The sequence below is a fragment of the Accipiter gentilis genome, chromosome 28, assembly GCF_929443795.1.
Source record: "Accipiter gentilis chromosome 28, bAccGen1.1, whole genome shotgun sequence".
Lineage (NCBI taxonomy): Eukaryota > Metazoa > Chordata > Aves > Accipitriformes > Accipitridae > Astur > Astur gentilis.
In genome coordinates this window covers 8,429,245-8,441,149 of record NC_064907.1, presented here as the reverse complement: position 1 = coordinate 8,441,149, position 11,905 = coordinate 8,429,245, and the positions used below count along the sequence as shown (strand labels likewise).

The window sequence follows — 11,905 nt, the reverse complement described above, 5'->3', positions numbered from 1 at the left end:
GAATGTATGCTGAATGCATTTTATCCTCCTCTTTCCTTTCTTCAGTGACCTAGAAATCCTGGTTTTCTTCCACCTTGTACACTCAGCGGGCAGATTCAAACTGCAATTTATTTGCATGGCAGCATAAAGCTATTCTGGTAGCCCTTACTTTGATATGACTTTGATATACTTGTTTTTGGTTGTTGATGCTTTTTCTTTGTTTGTAAAATATTGTTCTTGGTCATGAAAAGAAGTTTCCTTATTAATCTTTTCTTTACGTCTCTGAGTACTGATTGTAAAACCTTTCTGCTGTTATTTAACGATGAGTTTCTTCTTTCTCTTCAAGTTCTTGCCACTGTCACACAGGTGGTCTGCAGATAACTGTCTATTTCTACTTCTCTTTGTGTCCATGTCTGTATGTTTTATAGCCTATGTACAGCCTATTTATATTCCTGTGTATGTAAAGTGGGTGAATGTAAATGAGCCTGACCATTATCCTGTGTAAACAAAGAAGCAAAGATGTATGGGGGAGAATCAACAGTATATCTTATCAAAATGCTGCTGGTAGAAGTTAGGCAACAACTTTTAAATTGCTGCTATTTTATTTTCTTCATTCCTCCATTTATGACCTTATTTAGTTTGACATTGCCCTACATAGGTCTTTTGCTTAACTTTAGAGATTCTAGTGCTTCACTTGTGTGGGAAAAAATTGAAGAGCCTTCCATAGATTATCATGAGTTTGAAGAACTATTTTCTAAAACAGCTGTTAAAGAGAGGAAGAAACCCATTTCGGACACCATTACAAAAACAAAGACTAAACAAGTGAGTACGCATTTAATTTCAGATCTTTTCTAGGCTGGTTTTTACACAAAGACAGATTTTTGCATGCAGCTGAGATGAATTTTGCCTGATGTGAAATTGTTACCATATATATTTACACTATGTAGAAATATAAGAAAAGGAGAGAATGTAGGATGGGTTTCAAAGCTATATGTGTTAAGGACTGAAGAATTCTTTTTTATAAAATACTTTTCAGATATATGTTTTCTTAAAAATATCTTTGCTTTATCTGCTTTAAAATTAACAAAACCTAAAATAATTAGGTGCATATATGATGCTTTGAAATTGACTGCACATGTGCAATAAATAGTATATAAATTATTCTGATTAATTTTATAAATTAAATACAGTTGCATATGAATTACCATGACTTCAGAGAAAAATTATGTTTAAGAACCTAAGTCCTAATGTTATACCAATCATAACAGTTCTAAGTTTGTGCTGTGTTCATATATATATATAGTGAATATGAAGTTTATGCATACAATAAATGACAAGCACAGTTGGGAAAATCCAGCATTAATCAAACTGGTTTCTTGAAATGGAATGGTGTACAATAAAATAAAAATAGGAAGCAGATTTTAAATGTAGAAGTTCAAACCCTGGGATAAGAGAATTGGATCTGAATGTTTAGGTGACTAGAGAGCTGTAATCTTCTTGTTACCTGTGTGAAAATCATATTGTGGTGGTATGATAAGTAATTTGCAATTAAACTTTCAGGCTACGGAGGAGAATGTTCTTACGTAGAATCCTAAACAGCAGTTAAAGTTCTTGTTTTATCTCACCTGCACATTCCTGTACTCAATTCCAGACTAGGGTGTTCTTTCCATCATCTTTTAACATACAAGTTAATGCTATACAAGAGTTTTTTCCATGCTGGGTATACAGTGGGAGTCTTCAAAATCTCCATGCAGTAGATCTTATGTTTGAATATGACCTTTCCATCTAGTAGCTCTAGAGATCTTGCCCTCACAGACACATTTTGGTCAGCAATATAAACATGCAGGTGCTCTTTACGGTGCTGGCAACCTGCTGCAGGCAACAGAACTGGTAGTGAAGTTAGGATGATTATCCCAAGGTGTTAGATAAAACTTTTATCTGGACAGATTGGAAGGATAGTATAGCCACACTCGTGGCTGTTCATCATGTACATGTGTGCTGCACTAGGCTGTACGAACTGGGATGGGAGGAAAGGTAAAAGTGCTGCTGCTACCTTGCTGTCCTGCAATAAATCTCAAAAGTGCAAGACCTTAGCTCTTCTTGCCTCCTTCTAGAAAAAGTCCCTTTTAATGGTTATTTTAACTAAATTAGTATGATAGCTCTTTAAGTAAAAAAAGGAGTGCAAAGGTATACCTGATGCTTTGCCTACGAACTGTTGGTCCATTCACGTTTCATGAGGTTTGGTGATTGAAATCTCTAAACAGAGTAGAAATGACAACTGTTTAATTCTGTAACATAGACAGTGGTTCAAGACAGCGATTATGAAGAAACATTAGGTGTGGATTTTAATACTGCGTATTTATTTTTCTTGCAATGCCAAAAATGTAGATACATTGTCAATAAATAAATAAAATGTAGATAAAACTAAATGAAAATGACCAATTGTTCTTTTCAAAGAAGTTAAGAACAAGTAGTTTATGACAAATTTCCACACAGAAGTTTAAATCATTCTAAGTAGGTGCTGTCATCTAGAACAACCGTTCCTGTGGGCCACCTAAATTGACAGAAGAGAATCCCCTGTGTGTTTCTCTTCCTCTAGTGATCAAACAAATGTACTGCTCTCCCAAAGAGAGAGAAATTGCCTGATGGAGAAGTCTGATTTGTTGAATTGTAGTATCTGGGGAGAAAGATGAACCAAACAGGTAATCACAGGACTTCATTAGAACTACAGTTAGAGCTATCATTTATTGCAGATCTCAAAGTTAAATGTTCATGTGTGCAAGTCCAGTTTGGGCTTTTCACAGTATTGCCATGAGACAACTGAAGTAGAACAGCTTCACAAATTCATTCTACATATGCCTTCTTAGCAGTTTGGAATGCAGGCCTTCATTTTTTAAATTCTCTTCATTTATACCGCAGTAAACACTTGGATAATGAAGTCCATCCATGTTTAGCAGAAGAAACAGTTATTTGGGGAAAGCATGGCTGTAATTCCACAAGTATGTTTTTATAGGAATCGCCAAATGCTGTTTAAGTGATTACTAACTTACATGGCTTCTATGATAGTTACGGGTGTTGTAAAGATCTTACAAATGGTGTTTCTGTAGTGATTTTTACAGGGACGTGTTATGCAAAGCAGATGTATTCTGTCACCTGTTGAGCTACAGAGGAGTGTTGTACAGAACAGAACCAGGACCCACAAAGCTCACTCTGCTGCTTTCCAGAAACACTCTAGTCTGGCAATTGGTTTTCCTCCTTGCATTGATGTGCGGGTGTGCTGAGCGGATGTATTGCTTAGATGGATTGGATGTAAAATACTAGCTACACTGGAAATGGTAGTCAGGAAAAAATGCCCAGATAACTTTCAAATGCATAAAAAATTTGGTACTCTGTAAACATCTGATTTTAATAAAACAGTGTTTTTATTGTAAGCTGAAATTAAAATGTATTTACAGAGGATGCCACATGGCAGGGGAAATTCTAGCTAATCTGAAGAAAGATTTGATAGTCTGGGGATGTTTTAGTCTCAGTGAAAGATTAATTATTTTGGAGTATGCTGCTGTTCTGCAGACAGAGCTATTTATGCTATATGCCATAGAGTATATGCATATGTTTGCTTGTGTATATATATAGCTATGCATGATATAATTATTTCTAAATGGTGACCCCTTTTTAAATGGTAAAATTATCTGTATTGTTGTAGGCTGGTTTGGGGTTTTTTTTGAGTTAACAATTGAATTAATTTCCCCTTACCTAGGTATTCGTTCTAATAATTTTTTCCTTGGCATGATCATCTGCAAATAACTTAATACAATATAAATTTATAATGTTTTAAACAAACCAATATTACACCTAGCACTGAATGAAGGCCACATTAAACTCCATTCCAGAACTTGAAAGAAAGAAAAAAATAATGAAGTGTTAATATTTATTTGTGAATGCAACTGATTTTATTCTTACTGTCTCTCATTTGGTGCTACAGCAAAAGCTGTGATTTATTTTGCTCTGTTAATATGTATATGTCAAATTCTCAGCTGCTGTAAATGTGTGCAGGCTCACTCAATGAGAATGCCTACTAAATCTTCAAAGAAAGTCCTTTATGGGCTATATTATAGGTGGGGCTGCCATTGCTACCTATTAAAGTGGTCTGGCTTTCATTATAAGTCCCTGTTATAACTGCCAAAATTTAGCTTTTTAGGCTGCAAGTTTTGTTGGGTTGTCCCGTCCCGCCCCCCCCGCCTTGGGTGTCTCCTTCATTTTGCCAATGTTAAGAAAGAAAACAAAGTCTGGTTTTGCTCACATCCACATAGTTTCATAGACTTGAAATATGGAAAAATGTTATCAGATACATGTATTGCTAGTTGTGTAAGAAGTTTCTTAAATTTTGCCACTCTACGGGCTATATCTCAGTTCCTATTGCTCAGGAGAGACTTTGGGTATAATTCTGAAGACTTTTTCCTAACCTTGTACTGGCAGGCTGGAAAACAGGGATCAAGAGGAGAGAGGCAAAGAAGATTAAGATGAGTAACTGGGGAGGGAGTGAAGAACTGAGGAGATCTGACAGGTGGACATATAGAGCATAATAGGTCTAATTCTGTGTCACCTCTTAGTCTGTCTAAAGTAATTTCTCTCAAAAACTTGTTGTGAGCCTGGGGTATTCTTGACTGGGATGTTCCTTTCGGCAAATAGTGGATCTCATCAAACCTATGGTGTTTGACCCAAGCAGAGGCTGAAACTCACTCTTGGAGTGTCTTGTTCAGCCATGCCATGTAGATACAATACTAGTTTTTGTAATGTGGCTGGGTAGTATTTTTCATAGGACCCTTTCCATAGCTAGCATTTACTGTGTGGGATGAGCATAGTTCATAATGATTAGTTAGAAAATGAAGTTGTTACCCAAGTAAAAAGCATTTTTACCAGTTGTTGCAGCACTTAAAAAAATGTAATTAGTGAAGCAGAAAGAAAAAAGATAGTCTCATGACTAAGTCCACATACTGAAGAATGACGGTAAATGCAATATCAAAAATGTACTTACATGGCTAACACTGGCCAGTGTGCACTGAATGGGTTCAGTGGAAAAATTATACATAATCAGAAAATCTTGATATCACTGTCAGCATAAGTGTACAGAAGGGGCTGAGCTGACTTGCATAGATTGCTTTCCTAACTTTTGAACAGCCATCTTGCAAGCCTTACTGATAATCCTCTGACTGTGTTTTTGGAAAATAATATACATGTAACTACAATGAACTTTTCAAGAGCAGACCATGTGTTTATAATCTATCATGTAAACAAAATGAAAATGTTAAAGATATTCTCATATGGAAAGTCCACTATTAATCTATTGACATTAAGATTTTAATCTCCCCCTTCCACCCCAGAAAATAAATAATAGGTTACTGAAGTTTAATTCTGTTTCAAAAGTCTTAGATGCAAACAAGATGTATCAATAAAACTGCTTAGTTAATGATTTCAGCATTTTTGAATTTTTAAGTTGAAGCTCTGGTAATAGAATACCCTTAGAAATAAAATGCCACATAAAATAAGTATAAATTGGTAAATAAGGTAAATGCCATATTGAGTTAACAGATAAAAGCTTATTCACTAACAAGGAATGACAAAGGGAAGAATAATTGTCTGAAAAGGAGGGTTTATACCCTCTGCAAACACTGGAGGCGCTGTCTTAAGGAACTTTCTGTATCCACGCTTACTGATCTACTATTACCCGTGTCAATGGCACAACTATTTGCTACGAGTTTATGTACTCTCCAGAGATACAGTTGGGGTTCTGCTGCCCCCACAGACAGGAATTTTAGAGGACTTGACTGATGCATTGTTTTTATTTATACAAGCAAATAATTAATAATGTCGTGAAGTTATTTATGAAATTAAATTATATCTCATTTATTTGGCTTCTAAGAATAATTTCTTTTATGAGATACTATATGAATGTGATCTCTGTTTTTACCTGTCATTCTCTTCTTTATATGGCTTATTGCATGTGTTGTTATTATATAATTTGTTTTGTAACTGTATCTACAAAGTTCTCTGTTTCAAATACAGTGTTACCTCATTGCATCAATGTATCAAATATCTCTACCTGTTCAGGCTTTCCAGGTTGATGTTCTCTATTAACCACATGCATTTCTCATTCTTGTTTTCCTCCTGCTTCCTTTTCTTCAGATCATGTATTTGCAAGTTTAAAAACAAACACATGAGCTTGGCATCTGACAATCTTGCAAACTCATCTTGTGACCTCAGAGCTCTCTGGGTTTCTCTGTTTTGTTCATGTATCCTCACTAACACTGAGAGGTTCTGCTGATGTAACAGCCTGTTTTAAATGGTGTTGCTACTGCTTACAGATTCTGTATGGGCAAGAAAGGTTATGTTCGTTTCTTAACCAGAGGAGCCTGTAGAGTGTCTGATAATGGCCTCATTGTGGTTCTCTATGCTCTGGAAGATCTCTGCAGGGAAAGGTCTTACTGAAAGTTTGTTCAAATAAAAAGAAAAATAGGCTTTGGGTTGGAGCGAGTGAGCTGAGCTGTAGCTGTTCTGAGACTTAAAGCTGCATATCTAAAAAGCATAACCCAGATCTTGAATCCAAGCAGAGATATAACTGCCACCCTGGACTGTGTACAACTCTTGGAGTACCTGACTCTGTCGAGTAGAGGCATCTTAGTTACAGCCATCTTTCCAGGGAGGTTGGCGATCTTACATTTCCATAGCCAGTAGTTTTACACCTTTCAAATACTTTCTTCTCCATTTCTCCATGGTGCTTCTGACTCTCTCAGTGAGAGGGCTTAGTGCAGTGGATACTGTAGCATTGAATGACATCAAGGGAAGAAGAAAGGAAGAAAATATGGAGATAGCAATATGCATTTCTTCTCCCATCTCTCTGTCCACACTGAATTTGCTAAAGAGGCAAGCAATGCTTTTTAGTACAGTAGTTTTTAAATCTGATTAAGAAAACTCAAATTGCTTCAGAATTAGATGTGCATATGCATTGAATTTGTTTCACCTAGAAATTAGATTTTGAGACAGTGGTCATGATGATTTAGTAAAAAATCACTGTCTAACTTAAGTGTGAATGTACTTGTCTGTACTACTATATCAGATCCCAAGTGACTTACAAGTTAAACAGATTTTTACTGTCAACAAGAAAATCAAGATTTTAAGATTAAGTTATTTTTTTATTTGTAGAGAAGTATTGATTTAGCAGATTTTTCCTTATGGCTGTATTTTGTTACTTAGTGCTGATTTCAGTACAAACAGCAAGAACAAAAAAGTTGTTATATTCATTTGGAGTAGGTACAGTGAATAATGTCATACTTTTGACTGTAACCGTATGTTCCTCTTTAAAATTGGGAACACTAAAGCGTTTAAAGCATGGTTGGTTGTTTTGGGGTTTTTTTGTTGTTGTTGTTCGGGGGTTTTTTTGTTTGTTTGGTTGGGGTTTTTGTTAGTTTTTGATATCTCCTACTAGATATTATAGTGGGTTCTCACCTTTCTTTGGGAGTTTTTTGGTTTGGGGATTTTTATTTTTTTTTGACATTCTTTAACCTTTCCAAAGCCCCCTGCTGCTTCCATGTCTGTCTCCCTGGTTTGATGTGCTAACTCTTTATAAAGTAATTGAGACTGTTAATCTCAAATGTATTTGGGCGTGCAATAGGTTTTGCAAGAGTTTACAAAAAATGTGTGTAATTACATGCCTAATTTGAGTACCCAGTGACAAGGTTGCTCATAGTAGTTGGGCTGATCACCTGCTGAGTGCGTTGCAGACCATGCATGAAAATTCTGGCTTTTATACGGAATTTCTAAGGAAATTTTAGTTGGGGGGGGGCGGGGTGTGTGTGTGTGTGTGTGTGAGGAGGGTTGTATTTTTGTTAAAGAGTTTATATTGTAGCATCTGAACATGCATTTCCATTACTAACACACAAAGGCATTTTGACAATTACAAACATAAGATCTAAAAACATAGAAACTAAACTTCAGGTACCCTGGTCCTTTAGCTGATGAAAGAAGGAGTAACTATAATTGTGGTACATAACAATGAGCTCAACTCTCAAAGAGGAGCTTTAGGTACCTATTTTTAAGCTAAAGAATTTAAACTTTGCATTTATCTCCATCCCCTACTCCAGTCCTTAAAGTTAGAATATTGTTGTTATTTTTTTTATTAAGTGACATTTTACTATTTTTCAGCCTCCTGTTGAGGAACACAATGCTTATCTAACTTACTACTGTATATCTGAATGTAAGCAATCTAATGCTTACATCTACTGTCAGAAGTGAGGAATATTAACTGGGGTAGCAATCTTTTAATAAAAGATTACTTCTACATTAATAATTTTATGTTGTTCATTTCAAACAATACTATTTGAGTGATAAAGGGGCATAAAAGGTCATGAACTGTTTCTCATACATGTCATTAAAAGCCTTATTTATGAAAGCACAGTAGGGTAATAGATAAAATGAATGAAAAGTAAATATTAACTTTAATCTTTAGCCTCAAGCATAAAGTTACAGCATCCACAACCTGGCAGACAGCTTCTTGGCTGCACTACTTTGCATAACTTGTCAACAACTTGCATCTAGAAGTATATGACAAAGAGAATTTTGAAACCCTAGGTATCTCCTTATAGATTATGAGAACCTTCAGTAGGGAAAGTAACCAGTTAGTTTGCGGAGGGGATTTCAGATTTGATTAGGGTAGGAGACGAAGAGGTGCTCAAAAATACACTTTATGATTGATGTTCTGTGGTAAAAGTTGTGTTCAGTTAAATCATTATGTGCCATCAGCACAGATACACTGTTAGACAGTCAGGACTGGATGTTGGGTTTGGGGGTTTGGTTTTCTTTTTGTAAGTATTAAGTAGAATGTACCAAAATGACCTCACCAGTTGAAGTAGTCCCTGTTTCCGTTCTCACAATTGCCATTACTAGCCAGAAGTCACTTCTGGATTTACCTTTTTAAAACAAACAAACAAACAAACAAAAACCACCAACAAACAAAAAAACCCCCAACCCAAACCACACACACACAAAACCCCGCACTCATAAGAGCATATTTTTATGTTATATCTGTAAGAAGACAAGGTTATACACGTGAAAGATATGATGGGTCCAGTTCTGTGATTGCCAGTTTTACATTTGGAATGTAAAATCTTCAATCTGCAGAGAAGATTTGATTTCACAATGCCTAGTGAGAAGGTGACTGCATTACTCCTGTTTCTTAACATCTTGTTTGGAACTTTAGAGTTTCTGCATCCTCTCTGCAAGAGTTACAAGCTATAGGCCTTTGTACAGTGGAGTTTCCTGCATGTGACTTTTTGTAATGTACAGTAGTTTTTCTTAATCAGTGAGGGCCTTGGGAAAATTTTCCTTAATGCTGGCAGTCAAAATCAGAACCAGAGAGCAAGAATCATTGCAAAATTCCATGCATTAACTAAATATTATTCTGAGGAAAGGGAATCTTCATATTTTTGCTTAGGGGTTCTCATCAAACATGTGTCTTGCATTACCTTTCACTAAATACCTCTTAGACTGCGTTTGCTTGTGTTAAACAATCAGGATCAAATTTGGCATGTAGTTTGTTTACTGCTTAACAATGAGGACCACTCAACAATTAGAAAGTTTGTCCTAGACTTCAGACTGCAGATAATATCTCTAGCTTCCTTTTTATTTATTTTTTTAAAAATGTGTTTAAAGCAGAGTTCCAGAATCCAAACTAAAAAGGAGCTGTGTATTGTGTCTGAGGCTTTAGATCTTGTAGAGATTGGATTTATCAAACTTTTGTTGTTCCGCCTTTAAATGGCGTCATTTGTCTGTAGCCTGTAGGCCCAGACTATGCAGCTGATTTATTTTATTGTTTCATTTTTAAATGTGGGAATTGCTTTAGGCATTTATGCTAATATTCATATTTTCTGAATTAGCGTTGTATTGTTACAGCCATTCTATTGGAGGAAACTATAGTATTCATACAATTGACTGAAATGGGAATGAAATGTGTAGTAGAGATTAGTATAAAAGTTGACATAAAACCTACATTTTAAAGCCAGACAAAACTGGTAGCTGCTACATAAAAATGCTTTATCTGTTGCTGTTCTGCACCTATTCACCTGGCAGTCATGCTCTTCGGTACTCTTTCAATGTTGTTGTGGTTCAGAATTTTGGCAGCAAAGACAACCTATTCTTCACAGGGACAATGCTTTTTTTTTTTTTTTTTTTTTTTTGCCTTTTTTTCCCCCCCCTCTCTTCTGATCACTGGCCGAATGTGGCACTCAGTAAATAATTATTCTCCTGCCCATCAGCTCACTTTCAGAAAAAGCAGCTTCTTTTTCCTGCTAACTTTTAGGCCAGATTCCTTTTAGAGCACAAGACTTTGAAGGGGTTTACTAGGCCCCTAAATCTGGTCATATAGCATTGATGGGAATCATACCCCCCAAGAAATCATGTTCTAGCCTGCATCATAACAGCATAGTTAATTTATTTGGTTCTTTTTTCCTCTAGTGTTGGTCCCCTTGCTGTATTTGTAGACCTGATCTTGGTAGCTCTCTGAGTTTAGATTGCTGGTGGGTGGTAGAAGCAGTGATTTCGCCATTTGAAGCGAATCTAGTAGCATATGGGTGCTGACATCATTAGAAATGGGAGAGTCCCAGGAACAGACTCCAGCTCATCCTTGCTCTTTGGGCCTCTAAGAGAGAGCAGTGTATTTCCACTTCCTTTGGAAAGGTCAAGTTGTCGACCCTTCCTTGGACCTGGGCACGTTCACACCTGAACGCAGCTGTAACATTGTTTTGAGGAAGACCACTTAACAAAGCTATTTTACTCTGTTTTCTTTTGTTTTGTTTTACTTCTGGCCAACATAGTAGCCTGTATCAGTTCCAATTCTTACTTCATTTTTGCAGATTATGAGTGACAAGAAATGTACACACTTACTCCAGATGAGCTCTTGCCACTTTGTGTGACTATTGTTATTTTCTTATAGGACTTTTGGAATGGGTTTGCATTCCTTTTTTACTTCACGTTTTTTGCCAGCTTTGGGATAGTGTTCCTGTTCAAAACAAAGGCAACAAAGGACTCCCTCTATATGTTGATGACAGCAACAAGCTTAAGTTATTCTATTATTGTAAGATGTTTCAGACTTGAGCAAATGCAATACTGTTGGGGGCTGGAATCAACAGTTTCTCCAACATCTTCCATATCAAATTCAGTCTTGTCAGTGTTGTTGGAGTGGATAGATTTAAGGAGAAGGTTTTGAACTTTTATTGTGTAACATATCACATTGTTTCTTTGTGTTGCTTTGCCTTTTCTGAAAATATGGTTTGGTAGCAACACCAGTTAAAGAGTTTCTGGGTTTTTTTGAAATTTTGTACCCACTTTTTTTCTGATAGAACGCAAAATACTTGTTTGGTTGTTATAAGAGATGTCCATTGTAATGTAGTTGTTAGACTCAATCCATACCTTGCTACCCAACATCTATTTTATTTTGTAAAACTTTTGTGGCTGCAAAGTAGTAAATAGATAATAGCTTCTTTTTACAACAAGAAAATCTCATATTATTTGTCCCAGCTTTATCTCAGTTTGAGGCTTAAATGAGATTTATGTTCCATTTAAAAAACATTTAGAGTGATTATAGACTATTAGAAGGATAGTGTGGGATATCCTAATTATATTTTTCTCAATTATGTTTTCCCTTTGAATTCAGAAAATCTGACTATCATATCCTATTTCAGTCCATTTGACTTCAGTTTTAAATTCCTAATAATATATTACATGGATTAGACAATTGCATAGGAATTTCCTTCTAATTTCTGACGGATGACATCAATAGCTATGCCTTGAATTTAGGTCTTTAACCTTGTGAATGGTAGTTATGACACACTTGGTTTCTAATGTTAAAATTTTCAGTTCATGAGCAGAATGCTGT

At 35.9% G+C, this 11,905-nt stretch overlaps 1 protein-coding gene across 1 annotated transcript in view; it reads left to right on the top strand.

Annotated features, from left to right (window-relative positions):
• Positions 1 to 11,905, top strand: part of FMN2 (formin 2) — a 162,707-nt gene that overhangs the window by 57,749 nt on the left and 93,053 nt on the right. Inside the window, exon 7 of the mRNA XM_049831137.1 lies at positions 657 to 801. Coding sequence (XP_049687094.1) covers positions 657 to 801 — 145 coding nt within the window. The remainder of the gene's footprint in view (positions 1 to 656; positions 802 to 11,905) is intronic.